Genomic DNA, 13,902 nt, shown 5'->3' with positions numbered 1-13,902 from the left:
GGGAACTTCATAAATGGGCCTCTGCATCATAGCACAAGACTGTCCTGTATTCAGAATGATATAATCCCACAAGTCTAATCAGATTTCCAAAGAATGAAGAATTATGAGGGTGTTATCCTGTCTTTTAACTTGTGCTAATTAGCCATCTGAGTGCTGAGAGTTTAGCATGTGCGCCAAAAACCTTAATTTCTTGAGAAATTAGTTTCATAATCATGTTGTGAACTTGCATGTGTCCTAGATTGTCTAGCCTTTCAATGGTTCTTATGGTATTAGTGGATTAACTAACCTCATGGATTATAGTAAGGCGCTTGATAAGGTCCCCCATGGTCGGCTTATGATGAAAGTAAGGAGGTGTGGGAGAGAGGGAAAGTTGGCCGATTGGATTGGTAACTGGCTATCTGATTGAAGACAGAGGGTGGTGGTGGATGGAAAATTTTTGGACTGGAGGCAGGTTCCTAGCAGAATGCCACAGGGATCAGTGCTTGGTCCTCTGCTCTTTGATTTTTATTAATGACTTAGAGGAGGGGGCTGAAGGGTGGATCAGTAAATTTGCTGATGACACCAAGATTGGTGGAGTAGTGAATGAGGTGGAGGGCTGTTGTAGGCTGCAAAGAGACATAGATAGGATGCAAAGCTGGGCTGAAAAATGGCAAATGGAGTTTAACCCTGATAAATGTGAGGTGATTCATTTTGGTAGGACTAATTTAAATGTGGATTACAGGGTCAAAGGTAGGGTTCTGAAGACTGTGGAGGAACAGAGATCTTGGGGTCCATATCCACAGATCTCTGAAGGTTGCCACTCAAGTGGATAGAGCTGTGAAGGCGGCCTATAGTGTGCTAGCTTTTATTAACAGGGGGTTGGAGTTTAAGAGCTGTGGGGTTATGCTGCAACTGTACAGGACCTTGTGAGACCGCATTTGGAATATTGTGTGCAGTTCTGGTCACCTCACTATAAGGAGGATGTGGAAGCGCTGGAAAGAGTGCAGAGGAGATGTACCAGGATGCTGCCTGGTTTGGAGGGTAGGTCTTATGAGGAAAGGTTGAGGGAGCTAGGGCTGTTCTCTCTGGAGTGGAGGAGGCCGAGGGGAGACTTAAGAGGTGTATAAAATGATGAAGGGGATAGATAGAGTGAATGTTCAAAGACCATTTCCTCGGGTGGATGGAGCTATTACAAGGGGGCATAACTATAGGGTTCGTGGTGGGAGATATAGGAAGGATATCAGAGGTAGGTTCTTTACGCAGAGTGTGGTTGGGGTGTGGAATGGACTGCCTGCAGTGATAGTGGAGTCAGACACTTTAGGAACATTTAAGCGGTTATTGGATAGGCACATGGAGCACACCAGGATGATAGGGAGTGGGATAGTTTGATCTTGGTTTCAGATAAAGCTCGGCACAACATTGTGGGCCGAAGGGCCTGTTCTGTGCTGTACTGTTCTATGTTCTCTGGCTAAGAACAAAATGAAGAGGCAGGCAGAAAAGTGCAAGACACAATCCAAATGTATTCATTAGTGTGATTCAGATCAGGCTGGTACTATACAGCACCAAACTCAGCCAGTGTGGTGTGGGGGAATGAGGGTAGACTATGCTAATTTAACTGCTGATGGGAAGGCAGAGAGAAGAGCAAGCAATGTGAAGATCAGAACAGGTGGAAGCCAGCTGGCACTGAGCTTATTCTGTGATGCAACTGGATCACAGCTGATCTGACTGCTCCAATGCCATTCTTGAAGATGGCATCAATTCATACTGAGCTTCAGCCTGCAGTGCAGACCGGAAACAGCAGAGCAGAGCTAAAATCCAAACTCCAGACTATTGCCCTTGTCACCTTGCTGTTTGGTTTAAACTTGGTCTGCTGTAGGTGCTAAAGCAATGGAATGCTGGGGTCAACAGCATAGAGACTACCCTCCAGAAAATTCAGCTTACATGAACAGCATGGACGACTATAGAATCTGGGAACTAAAGGACAATATCATGGTAGGTCAGTACAAACTATACAAGGACATCTGGTCTCAGAAGTTCTGCATGGCAGACCACTAAGAAAGTCTGCATCTGACCAGCCACAAACACTGGTTTGACATGCCAAACTCAACATCCAACATGCTCAGAAGGCCAGCAGTGTGGCACAGCTGCAGAGGGTCCCAAACTAGTTCTACTGATCCTGCACCACACTTCAGTCACGAGGACCCAAAGACGACAAGGAAACCATTTACAATGTGAACATGCTTGCTGTGATCTATATCCCAACTATTGAGATGCCTTTTGGCCTTGCATATTAAAAACTTCAATCTGCTTCAACTTAACAGATCCCCTTCCTCACCCCAGTTTCAGCTTTTTGGAGAAAGTATTCCAGATTTCCATTACTCTGGTGAAAATGGTCTCATCAGCCATGATTAAGTGGCAGAGCAGACTTGATGGGCTGAGTGGCCTAATTCTGCTCCTATGTCTTATGGTATTCCTAAGATCACTTTAGAATGGCTTCCAATGTTAAGATTTTGTTCCTCTGTTCCAGACCCAAGTAAATAGTCTCTCCTTAATTACTCTACCCAATCCTTCAAACCGATCACATCATTTTTAGTCTCCAGAGAATGCAAGCTGCTGTATGCAACTGATTTGAACAACGTAACATTTTATAAAACCCAGTGTCAGCATAACTCACTGGGAGAAGCACCTCACCCAAGAACACTTACCTGCTTCATTTTTGCAAGCTCTTTTCTTGTGTTCTCATCATTCCTCAAGTCTTTCTTGTTTCCAACTAGAATTATAGGCACACTGGGACAAAAATGCTTCACTTCAGGTGTCCATTTTTCAGGGATATTTTCTGCAGGAGAGAGCTATTTATTAGTAACTTTCAGGTAAAGTTCAAAAGATTAAGTTCTCCTGGTTGCCAAAACAGCAGCTCCAGAATCCTACTTGCTAGCATAACTACATAACTTTTTGCATCATGGTGGAGATTTCAAAATGTTACAAGTTCAAGAATCACAAGTTATGCACAAAAAACACTGAGCTGAACCTACCCAAGCTGTCTGGACTATCAATTGAGAAACACATTAAAATAACATCAGTATCAGGGTAGGAGAGGGGTCGGAGTCGATCATAGTCTTCTTGTCCAGCTGTATCCCAGAGTGCAAGTTCAACCTACAAAAAAAAAAGTGCAACTTATTTTGCGGCACTGAAAACACATCCTACTTTAAGATTTCAGTATACTTACGAGGGAGCTTGACCAACTACAACAAGCAACAGTCGTCCCCAAATTCAACACCCCATAAATTTGACGTAGTTGGTGTTTTAGCTAGCAAAATGGTTACACTTAACTCAGCCTCCAAGTGAGCTAACAAGACATTTTAGAACATTATAATTCAGGAACTGTAGCATTATTGCACGACAATCTGCTGAAGGCTGAACGAATAGCTTGGATTGTTCCCATTTCAGGGAAAGTTCTCCCTGCAGTCAAAATGGCAGGTCCAGTATAATGTTTGCTCACATGACCAGTATGAATTTTGCATATGACAAACTCAGTCATGCACAAAATACTGGTTAAACCAGTAGGCCTCCCCTCTCCCCAACCTGAAGTGATATTGGAGCTCCTCCAATCTGACCTCCAAGCATCAAGTTCTCAAACCACTTCACCTTTGATGGCCAGGTCTTCAGCAGGGCAGCATGGTAGTTAGCACTGCTGCCTCAGCACCAGGGACACAGGTTTGATTCTCATTGTACCCGAACAGGTACTGGAGTGTGGTGACTAGGTGATTTTCACAGTAGCGTCATTTCAGTGTGAATGCATGCCTACTTGTGACTAATAAAACTTTAGCTCTAAAGTCCTTGCTTAAACCTTGGCCTTCCTCAAAACAAACTGACCAAGCCTTTGGCCATCTGTACTAATATCACTCATGGTCGAGTCTAATTTTGCCTCACTTGTGAAGCACCTGGAGACATTTTTAGGTTAGGTGCTATAATTACAAGATGTGATTAATAGCTGGAATTTTCATTCGCATTTCACCAGTACCAGAATGGGGACACGAAAAAAATAGGTCACTTTACTTGCAACTACAAGGTTTGGTTCTTTTTTATGGGCACAAAACTTGAGAATTTTTGGGGAGAAATGTTTTTAGAGTTGAATTTTGACCAACCCAGCTCACCTGTTTGCCATCCACTTCAATGTCCGCAATGTAGTTTTCAAAGACGGTTGGTACATAAACTTCAGGGAACTGATCCTTACTGAACACAATCAGAAGACATGTCTTGCCACAAGCACCATCGCCAACTATGACCAACTTTTTCCGAATGGCTGCCATCTCTGGGTGAGGGGGAAAACTGAAATTAATAAGAATCAGGAATGTAATAACCTGGAATGTCAACAATCAAAGATAAAGCAAACAGAGTTAAAGTACAGAACTGGAGAAACTGAGGCCAGCTACTTCAAAGAGAAACACAAGTGGGATGATTAGAAATGTCACTGGATCAGACATTTCTAGATGGGGAATAGATTACAAAAACTTTGTTATAATCTAGTTCAAACCCTAGTCTGCCTGAAGTTAGATATTGGGTGAGGTTCTCAAATATTTTAAGACAACTAAATTGGGTTTGACTACTATGCCTACCACAGTTCACTAATAGCCCTGTTTTATTCCAAAGTACTTGGGTGTCAGTTTGTGAAGTGGTCACTTTTATTAGTGACACCCAATTTGTACACAGCAAGAAAGAATTTCTCATGTATACAGTGGTTACAGGATGAATACTGGCCAAGATACCAAGGAGAACTCCCATGCTGCTTTTGACAGTTCTGCATAATGTTGAACATGCAGGAGTAGATAGATTAATGGCCTCCAAGAACTACAGATCAGTGGAAACTACAAAATGGTACACCATAGATATGGAACCCAGAAGTAAAGTTCCTTGCTCATCTTGCAGTGCACAAAAAGCTTTTTTAAAATCTTGAGTTAACACTGAAATGTTTGTCAAGTTACAGCTGTGAGTCAGAAACACCATTACTTATGGGTTTGGAAGCAAATGCTGGATTTTTGTCAGGAGACAGATGCCAGCTAGATGGTGGGAGAGAGAATCACCTGATCAAAACAGCAAAAGGAATTAGAAACCTTTTTACTCCAGTAGCCAAGTTGCACTTCCAGGAAGCGATTTATTTCCACTGTTCCATAACTATCCCAGTGTAAAAGAGTCATGAGAAATGGACTGTGCTGCCAACCAAAAATAGAAACATTATTCCTTTAGTAAAGGAGAATTTTAAATGGTCTGACAGTGCAGGACCAGAGGTGGAGATGAGTTTCAATCAAATCAGGAGAAAAAAGGAGGCAGCCTATTGAATACTGAGCCATGTAATAGCCAGTGAAAAAGCAGTGTGGCAAAGAGGCAAACCAGCTCACCACATGTAACCCAAAGAGATCAAAGGGGGAAATTAAAACAGTTTTCAGTTATAGCAGTAGACAATTAAACTAGTGGTCCAAGTCTGAAGGCAAAACAGTAAAAAATAAAAGCTCCTGTTTCTTAATCAGTTCTCTGGTTTTGAGTGCACAATATGTAGATAGGATCCAGAAACAGTTAAAAGCTAATGCTCACCATTTAGAATTAAATTTGAGCAACTCGAGTATGGGCTCACCACCACTGCCTCACTGAATTAGAATCAGAATCCCTAGTGCAGAAGGAGACCATTCAGCCCCATCAAGTCTGCACAGACCACAATCCCATCCAGACCCTATCCCCACAACTCCATGCATTTAGCTTAGCTAGTTCCCCTGATGAAGGGGTAATTTAGCATAACCAATCCACCTACCCCACACGTTAGTACTGTGGGAGGAAATGCACACAGACGTGGAGAGAATCTGCAAACTCCAGTCACCCAAGCAGGGAATTGAATCTGGGTCCCTGGTGCTGTGAGGCAGCAGTGCTAATCACTGTGCCACCCAATTAGGATGGGCAATAGATGCCAGCAATGTGTACATCCCATGAAATAATTTTTTAAAGTATAAGAAAAGCAGAGACGGCAGCAATAGCTAGCAACCTGCCACATCTCATTAACCAGCACAGAACAGAATTTTGGTTACTAATGTAAGTGGAGGCCCTGCTTTCCCCAAGTTAAAGGACATCTAAGCTGCAACAAACACCTGACAATGCTTTGGGCCAAGTCCCATAATTTATTGCAGGATTAATGAACAGAATAGCTGCTTAAATGCTAAATTGGGTGTAGACCAGAATTCAATAATAAAGAAGGTTTCTGTACACGATCACTCAACTCCAGTTAAAGCACAACAGGAGTAAAGTAAACTTAAATTAGTCATAACCAAAACATGTAGATTACTGACTGGTACTAAAATGCAAAAAAGGTGTGGAAGTCCTGGGATTAGTACATCAATAGCCTTCAGTTTAGCAGTGTTACTGGGGAGACACTAGCGATATCAACCCCAATGTGGCATGGGGAAACCTTGGAAGTGATACTTAAATTTGGACATAAACTGCATGGAATTGTGGGGCCAAGTGCTTCCTGCATAACCTGCAGATAACCCCCCCCAACTTCAATGTTTCCCTGACATTCACCCAGCCAAGTCAGTGGCCTGCTTCAATGCAGACAAGGTTTTAATTATGTAGTCACGAAACTGGCTAGGCCACTGCAAATTTTTTCCAGTCTTACAGTAAATTCTTCTGAGGATTTCAAGTTTATTTTGGACTGCAGCCTCACAATAATCTCAATTCTGCACTAAAAAAAAAGGTGTACACTCGTTGCCAGCCACATCTTGTTTAGATCAACCCTCAACGTTTTCCTTCGCTCTTAGCATGTAGAAGAATTAATGAGAAAAAAGGGCCTTCCACACTGCATTGTGCTAAATGTGTCATGAGTAACTTCCACCTCAGCACAATGTTCTATTCCAAACGGGCTCAAGATGACACCACTGGCAGGTCACTTCCTAATCACAAAGCTTATTTCTATTATTTTAATAGATTGAAAAACAGTTTAAAGGCAAAAGCTAATGATTTACTGACAAACAAGCTTAAGTTTTGAATTCAGTTGGGACTGAACAGCCCAGCTCTGTCTTGCCCAAAACTGTGCAATTTTTGATATCTGGTGCTAGAGTATGCAAAGTAGGGAACTCAGACCAAGCTGTATAACTAATCAAGTGGTTGCTTGGGGAGCTGCAAATACAGAACTATACCTAATGAGTTAACTTCAGAAGTTGGCAAAAATCAACTGAGTGCCAATTCACCCTGTATTTTTGTCCTTTTAATACTCTAGCAAGCTGCTTAAGATGCCACTGAACTAAAACTGGCCTACAACTTTAGCAAGCTCCGAATAAGCAGCCTAGTATTCAAGTTGGCAAGATCAGGGAGCAGTCACATGTACAATGTCAGCTGACCTTGCCTCAACATTCAACCATGGTCACCATGGATATCTAATCCTATTCATCACTGGGCTACCAGCTTGAAACTAAACACTTTAAAACTGGTCAAGTGACAATGTCCAATTGGTCTGCAACTATTGCCAGGGGAATGAAGTTCTGGTTTCCAAGCCAAGTGATAAATCCTGGATCATTACTGTGACAGGAACATACCAAGAGAACAGCATGGATAAGCAAAACATTTATGTAATGCCCTTCTGTATGTATGACGTGGCTGCCATGTCCAAGAGTTTAGTTTTTGGAAATACCGGTCAAAGGATGAAAGAGCCAGATACTTGAACAGCTGTTTGAATCATACCAGAGCACCTTCAACACCCACCTGAGTGGTATGAGCTTTGTCACAGTTCTGATGTGCCAATATGTAGTCATGTATAGAGCAATCTTGAACCCAATTTTGACCGAGGGCGGTGCTAGAGCTGTTCTTATACCCCAACTCATCAATTCAGGGACTAGTTGGTCACTTAGCCCAAGAATACAAATATAGCTTGCAGGAATACAAACTTTAGCCCCCCCTCCATTCTCACAAACTGCCCAGTTGCATCTGCCCATGAGTATTGGTAGAAGGGACAGTCAAGAGGAGGAGGTCTTGCCTTCAGAGTGATACAAAAGCAAAATACTGCAGAAACTGGAATCCAATACAAAAATGGAAAATCTCAGCATCTGTTGAGACCAGACCCAACTGTGGGAGAAACCCATGCTGACTCAGAATGTGAAGTTTGCAGAGTCACTCAAGACCCAAATTGAACCCAGGTCATTGGCACTGAGGCAGCAGTGCTAACCACTGTGCCATCCATGCAGAATAGGCTAGATTTAGAACAGATCTAGCATCTGAAAATTGCTTGTATGGGCCATTAGCAAAGTTGTACTCAGCCACAACGTGACTTCATGGTCTAGAATATCTCCCTCTACCCTGGTTCAATGGGGAATGCAGGAGCATGACAGGAGCAGCACCAGGCATACCTAAATGAGGTGACCTTGTAAAGCTACTATAGGACTACAGCCATGCCAACAGAAGCAGCATGTGACAGGAGTCAAGCAATCCTGTAACCAATGGATCAAAGTTCTTCAGTCCTGCCAGTCATGAATGGTGATGGACAATTAAGCAACAAGGAGGCTTCACAAACCTCCCCACCTTTAGTGGTGCAGAGCTCAGTACATGTCAAAAGACAAGGTTGAAGCATGCTGATCCATCTGTCTCCTGCAATAGTCTGCACCACAGGTGGCAATTTTTCAGCCAATTCAAAACACAATGCAAAGTGGCTGAAGGCACTGTTAACAGCAAAGGCTACAAGGCCTGGACAACATCCCAGCTGGAGTACTAAAGACTCAAATCCAGAATTAGTTGTACCCCTAGCCAAGCCGTCGCAGCAAAGCAAAACATTAGCAACTACCAGAATGTGGAAAATTGCCCAAGTTATATCCAGTTCACAAAAGGACAAATTCAATTCAGTCAATTGGCCTCAGTCTATTCTTAAATAAGCAAAGTGATAGACCACAAGATTAACAGAAGTAGGCTGTTTGGCCCATAGAGTCTACTCTGCCATTCAAGGAGATCATGACCTGATAGTTCTCAACTCCACAATCTTATTCCCATAAGCTTCAATTCTTACTGATTAAATATCTCAGCCAAAATCTACAGTAAAAAAATTCTCATCTGTCTTAAATGGGCAACCCCTTATTCAGATTATGCCCCCCGGTCCTTGTTTCTCCCTTGAAGGAGACTGTCTCTTAGCATCTACCCTGTCAAGCACTCCCCCTCCAGAATCCTACATGTCTCAATAAGGTTGCCTCTAAACTCCAATGGATAGAGTCCCAACTTACTCAACCTCCAAATCCATGCCTGGGATCAACCTAGTAAACCATCTCTGGACTGCCTCAAATGCCAGTATCTTTGCTTGGCTAAGGGGACCCAAACTGTTGGGAGTATTCCAGTGACAGAAGGTGCCCGACAGTTCTCTCCAGCAACAGCTTGCTCACTGATGCCCAGTTTGGGTTTCACCAGGGCCACTTGGCTCCTGACCTCATTACAACTTTGATCCAAACATGGCCAAGAGAACGAAATTCAAAAGGCAAGGAGAGATGAATGACTACCTGACATCCTGGTCACATTCAACAAGTATGACATCAACGCTGACCAACAAGACTAAGTCAATGGGAATCTGGGGAAAAAACTCACTTGCTGTGTTTCCCCTCTAGGTGTTCCAGTAAATGTGGGGTTATGGAGCTAGGACCTCAGTGGGATTGTTGTTGCTGCAGGTTCAATAGGCTGAATGGCCTCCTTCTGCATTGTAGGAATTCTATGATCCTAATTGGAGCAATACCCAAAAGGAAGAGGGTTGTGGTTGGAGGCTAAACATCTGTCCCAGGACATCACTGCACAAGCCCCTCAGGGTACACTCCAAGGACCAGCCATCTTCTGCTTAATTACTTTGCTTCACCAGGTCAGATGGATGTTTGCAGTACACCATACCAGTCAGCAAAGCTGGAAAACTGACTTAGGCGGATGCATGGCACAAATACTTGCTAAACTGCCAGGCATTACCATCTCCAACAAGAGAATCTACCCATAAAACTGAAAACAAAAGTAGGTCAGAGGCTGGTAATTCTATGGTGAGTAATGCACCCAACTCCAAGTCTTGTCCATCTACAAGATTGGAGATGGAATAAACTTCCCTTGCCTGGGTGAATGCAGCTCCAAAACTCAGGAAGTTCAAAGCATCGTCTAAAACAAAGCAGCCTGCGTGGATAGTCATTCAATCCACCACTTTAAACATTGCACCCTTTACCACAGTGCTGTCAGCAGTATGCACCACATACAAGATCATGCAGCAATACACCAAGTCTCCTTAGCACATCTCAAACCCATGATCTCTACCATCTAGGACAAGGACAGCAGGTGTGTAACCACCACCAAATTTCCCTTTAACCCACACCATTGTTGCCTGAACTACATCACCATTCCTTCAGTGTTACTGCACCACAAGCCTGGGACCCCCTTCTAAACAGCACAGCGCCCACATCTACAATAGATGGACAGCAACAGTTCAAAGTGGCTCACCTTGAAAGACAATTAAGGCTGGATAGCAAGTGTAGACCTTACCAGTGAAGCTCAAGGAAAACACTGTTTAAAAGTTGAAGGGTTTATTACGTAAAATTAGGAACACAATGTGTTATCTCAGTACAGTGATAAGGAACTTTATGGGTGCATTAAAGATCTAATTTTTAATGCCAAAGATCAGTTAGAGGTCACCTGTTCTTGGGTAGTTCAGGACAAAACAAATTCAGAAACATAGCAAATCGTCAATGTCCTTTTGTTGAAGTCTCGAACAAAGTTGCATGCCAAAACAATGTGGTTTTCTACATGTCTCAATACATAGGGCTCAGGCCAGGAGACTGCTGGACTCCCACCCTGTGCTGAGTAAAGCTAGCACACCAAATTCTGTCAAGTTAGTCCCAAGAACTCGTGGACCAACAAGTTTATTTTCAACCCAGCTCAAAGCTATGGCCCATCAAGCCTGCTCCCACCATTCAACATCATGGCTGATCTCAGCTTCAACTTCATTGGCCCACCTGACCCCATACTCCCAAGACACCAGGAATCTATTCAACAGCACAGCATCCGCAACCTTCTGGGGTTAAGAATCCAAAAGTCCAAAGGTGTGGGTTAGGTTGATTGGCCATGCTAAATTGCCTCTTGGTGTCAGGGGACTAGCTAGGGTAAATGCATGAGGTTAAGGGGATAAGGCCTGTGTGGGATTGTGGTCAGTGCAGACTTGATGGGCCAAATGGCCTCCTTCTGCACTGTAGGATTCTATGAATTAATTTCTTGGCATGAGTCCCAAATGATTGATCCCTTATCTTGTGCCTGTTTTAAATTCCCTGACCAAATAGAAAACCTCATTTTTCTAAATAGAGAATAGCAAAACTTAGCTTGTCATAGGAAAACCCAGGTACCAATTTACTTTACTGTACTATCAATGCCAGTATATCCTATGAGAATAAAACAGCACACTACTCCAAGACTTATTCTTGTACTCTAACCCTGTTACAATAAAGCAATAAAGGCCAACATGCCATTTGCTTCTTAATTGCTTGCTAGCTTCCAGCAATTGTACACAGGCATCAAAGTCTGAACATTACGTACAAGTTTCTCACCTTTTAAAGTCACTTTTACAAACAAAGTGACTAACTTCCCTACATTCTACTCAATTTGCCACCTTTGCCCACTCACCCAACTTGTCTATTTCTTTGCTCCATTTGTGTTCCCTGCAGCTCATCTGTCCACCTAGCTTCGTATCACTGCCTCGTCATTCAAGTCATTAACATAGGTTGCAAATAGCAGAGGCCAAATCACTGCCTACCAACTTGAAAATCCCCCATTTTCAACCAATCTTTACCTATGCAGTGTTGCCCTCCAACTCCATGAGCCCTTATCTTATCCATTAACCTTGTGCAGCACTTGAATATCTTGTGGAAATCCAGATATGCTACATCTACTGGTCCCCCTCTATCTACCCTACTAATTACATCCACAAAAAGGCTATACTTTGTCAGACGATTTTTCTTTAGTAAGAGCATGCTGACTAGTGTCTACGGTGCATTAAGACTTATAGATTAAAGCATTTTCCCCAATTAACTGGTCTGTAATTCACCACTTTTGTCCTTTCCTAAAAAGTGGTGTAACATTTGCTAGCTTCCAATTTAGTGGGACTACTTCTGAATCTAAGGGTCATAGCTAGGCATATATAAAAGCAGCAAATTCCAGCCATTGGAAGAGTACATGCAAGTCCTTCAAGGCTGTATGGAAAGCAGTCACTTATCGGAGACTGATAGGTCCTAGATTTAACCTCTGGTGTGCTTAGTTAGGATGTGGAGATGCTGGCGCTGGACTGGGGTAACACAGTAAGGTTAAAGTCCAGTTTAAAGGACTTTAACCTGGTGTTGTTAAAACTCTTACTGTGCTTAGTTAGATCAGACATTACAAACAGCACTGAAACCAGATATTTTTAGCTCAACTTGTGCACAAGTCAAAGATTCAGTACAGGATTTTAAAATTAAAGCAAATAGAATGGGAATAATAAAACTTCAAAACACTTCCAAAAAGTTGTCCACTTTGTATAGTTTAAGTTAGACATACAAAATCCCACCCATTTCAGGAGCACATTACTGCAGTGTTAAATCAATAAGTACAAATTGGCAACATTGCAGTTTAATGTACTTGCCTCTGAGCAAATACATCAAACTAACTACAGAAGATGATATAATGAACCCCAATGCATAATTCAATTCAAACACATGGAATCCATCAGTTTTGCTATACCACTAACAGGATAAAACTAATGCAGCATTTCACAAAGAGTGGGAGGTCTGTTGACATGGAAGTAAAATTCCTCACTATTCCTCCTCCCTCTCACCTGCCTCAACATTCACTTATTTCACAAGTGCCAACAGCCTCAATTATCTCATCCAGGAAAATTAAGTGAATAAATGATTAAAGGAATAATCAAGCCCCATCCCCTCCTTACTTATGGATCCAAGTACATGATCCTGGAGTAGCACTCAGGAGTCCCGGCTTATTGTTTCCTTCTTTCCCAGAAGAACTATGGCAAACTTTCCACCAGTAAGGAGTCTAACAGGTTAAAGTCCAACAGGTTTATTTGGTAGCAAACGCCACGAGCTTTCAGAGCACTGCTCCTTCGTCAGGAGAGTGGGAGATCTGCTCAAACAGCAAACAGGGCATATAAAGACAAGCTCAATTTACAGAATAATGATTGGAATGCAAGTCTTTACAGCTAATCAAGTCTTAAAGGTACAGACAATGAGAGGGGAGAGAGCATTAACACAGGTTAAAGAGGTGTATTGTCTCCAGACAGGACAGCCAAGCTGGACTTTGCAAGTCCAGGCAAGCTGTGTGTGTTACAGATAGTATGACATGAACCCAAGATCCCAGCTAAATTAACCCGTAGTTTCAGGGGGAATTGGCAAGGCAAATATGTGGGGTTATGGGGATAGGGACTGTTGTCAGTGCAGTCTTGATGGGTGAATAACCACATCAAAACTTCCCACCAGCCAGGCTGAGATCAGCCAGGTCCAGATTTATGTGTCTGCATACTCTTTATGCAATCCAGAGGATTGACATCAAGAACATTTATAGCTACTGAACAGGTAGCTTTTCAGTTATGCACTACTACATTCAAAAACATTAGTGACAACAATAATGCCTGTCGCCAAGTACAGCCACTCGTCTTTCTACAACTTGTTTCCATTACAAGCATGACAGTAACATGTTGGGGATGGATTGGAATTTCCTCCAGCTAGAATCATCCAATTATTCCCACTCCTTTGCTCCTTCCCTCTAGCCGTGCAGATTTTCCCTCAGCATATCCAATTCCCTTTTGAAAGTTGCTAGTGAATTTGCTGCACACCCCTGCCCCGGCAGTGCAAACAATTTACTGCGTTTAACACCACAGCAGTGAGCACTGTTGCCCCAGCACCAGGGACC

At 42.8% G+C, this 13,902-nt stretch overlaps 1 protein-coding gene across 2 annotated transcripts in view; it reads right to left on the bottom strand.

The window, feature by feature from the left end:
• The window catches only part of rhocb (ras homolog family member Cb), a 31,724-nt gene that overhangs the window by 6,313 nt on the left and 11,509 nt on the right, over positions 1 to 13,902 (bottom strand). Inside the window, exons 2-4 of one of the 2 annotated variants that reach the window (XM_078242000.1) lie at positions 4,134 to 4,308; positions 3,012 to 3,132; positions 2,685 to 2,815 (exon numbers count right to left, since the gene is read on the bottom strand). In XM_078242000.1, the coding sequence (XP_078098126.1) occupies positions 2,685 to 2,815; positions 3,012 to 3,132; positions 4,134 to 4,289 (408 nt within the window). In that variant the 5' untranslated portion in view covers positions 4,290 to 4,308. The remainder of the gene's footprint in view (positions 1 to 2,684; positions 2,816 to 3,011; positions 3,133 to 4,133; positions 4,309 to 13,902) is intronic. The other variant, XM_078242001.1, reaches the window with a different exon arrangement.

Source organism: Mustelus asterias, chromosome 25 (assembly GCF_964213995.1).
Source record: "Mustelus asterias chromosome 25, sMusAst1.hap1.1, whole genome shotgun sequence".
NCBI lineage: Eukaryota > Metazoa > Chordata > Chondrichthyes > Carcharhiniformes > Triakidae > Mustelus > Mustelus asterias.
The sequence above is the reverse complement of the archived record's forward strand: the minus strand, read 5'-3'. Positions and strand labels throughout refer to the sequence as shown.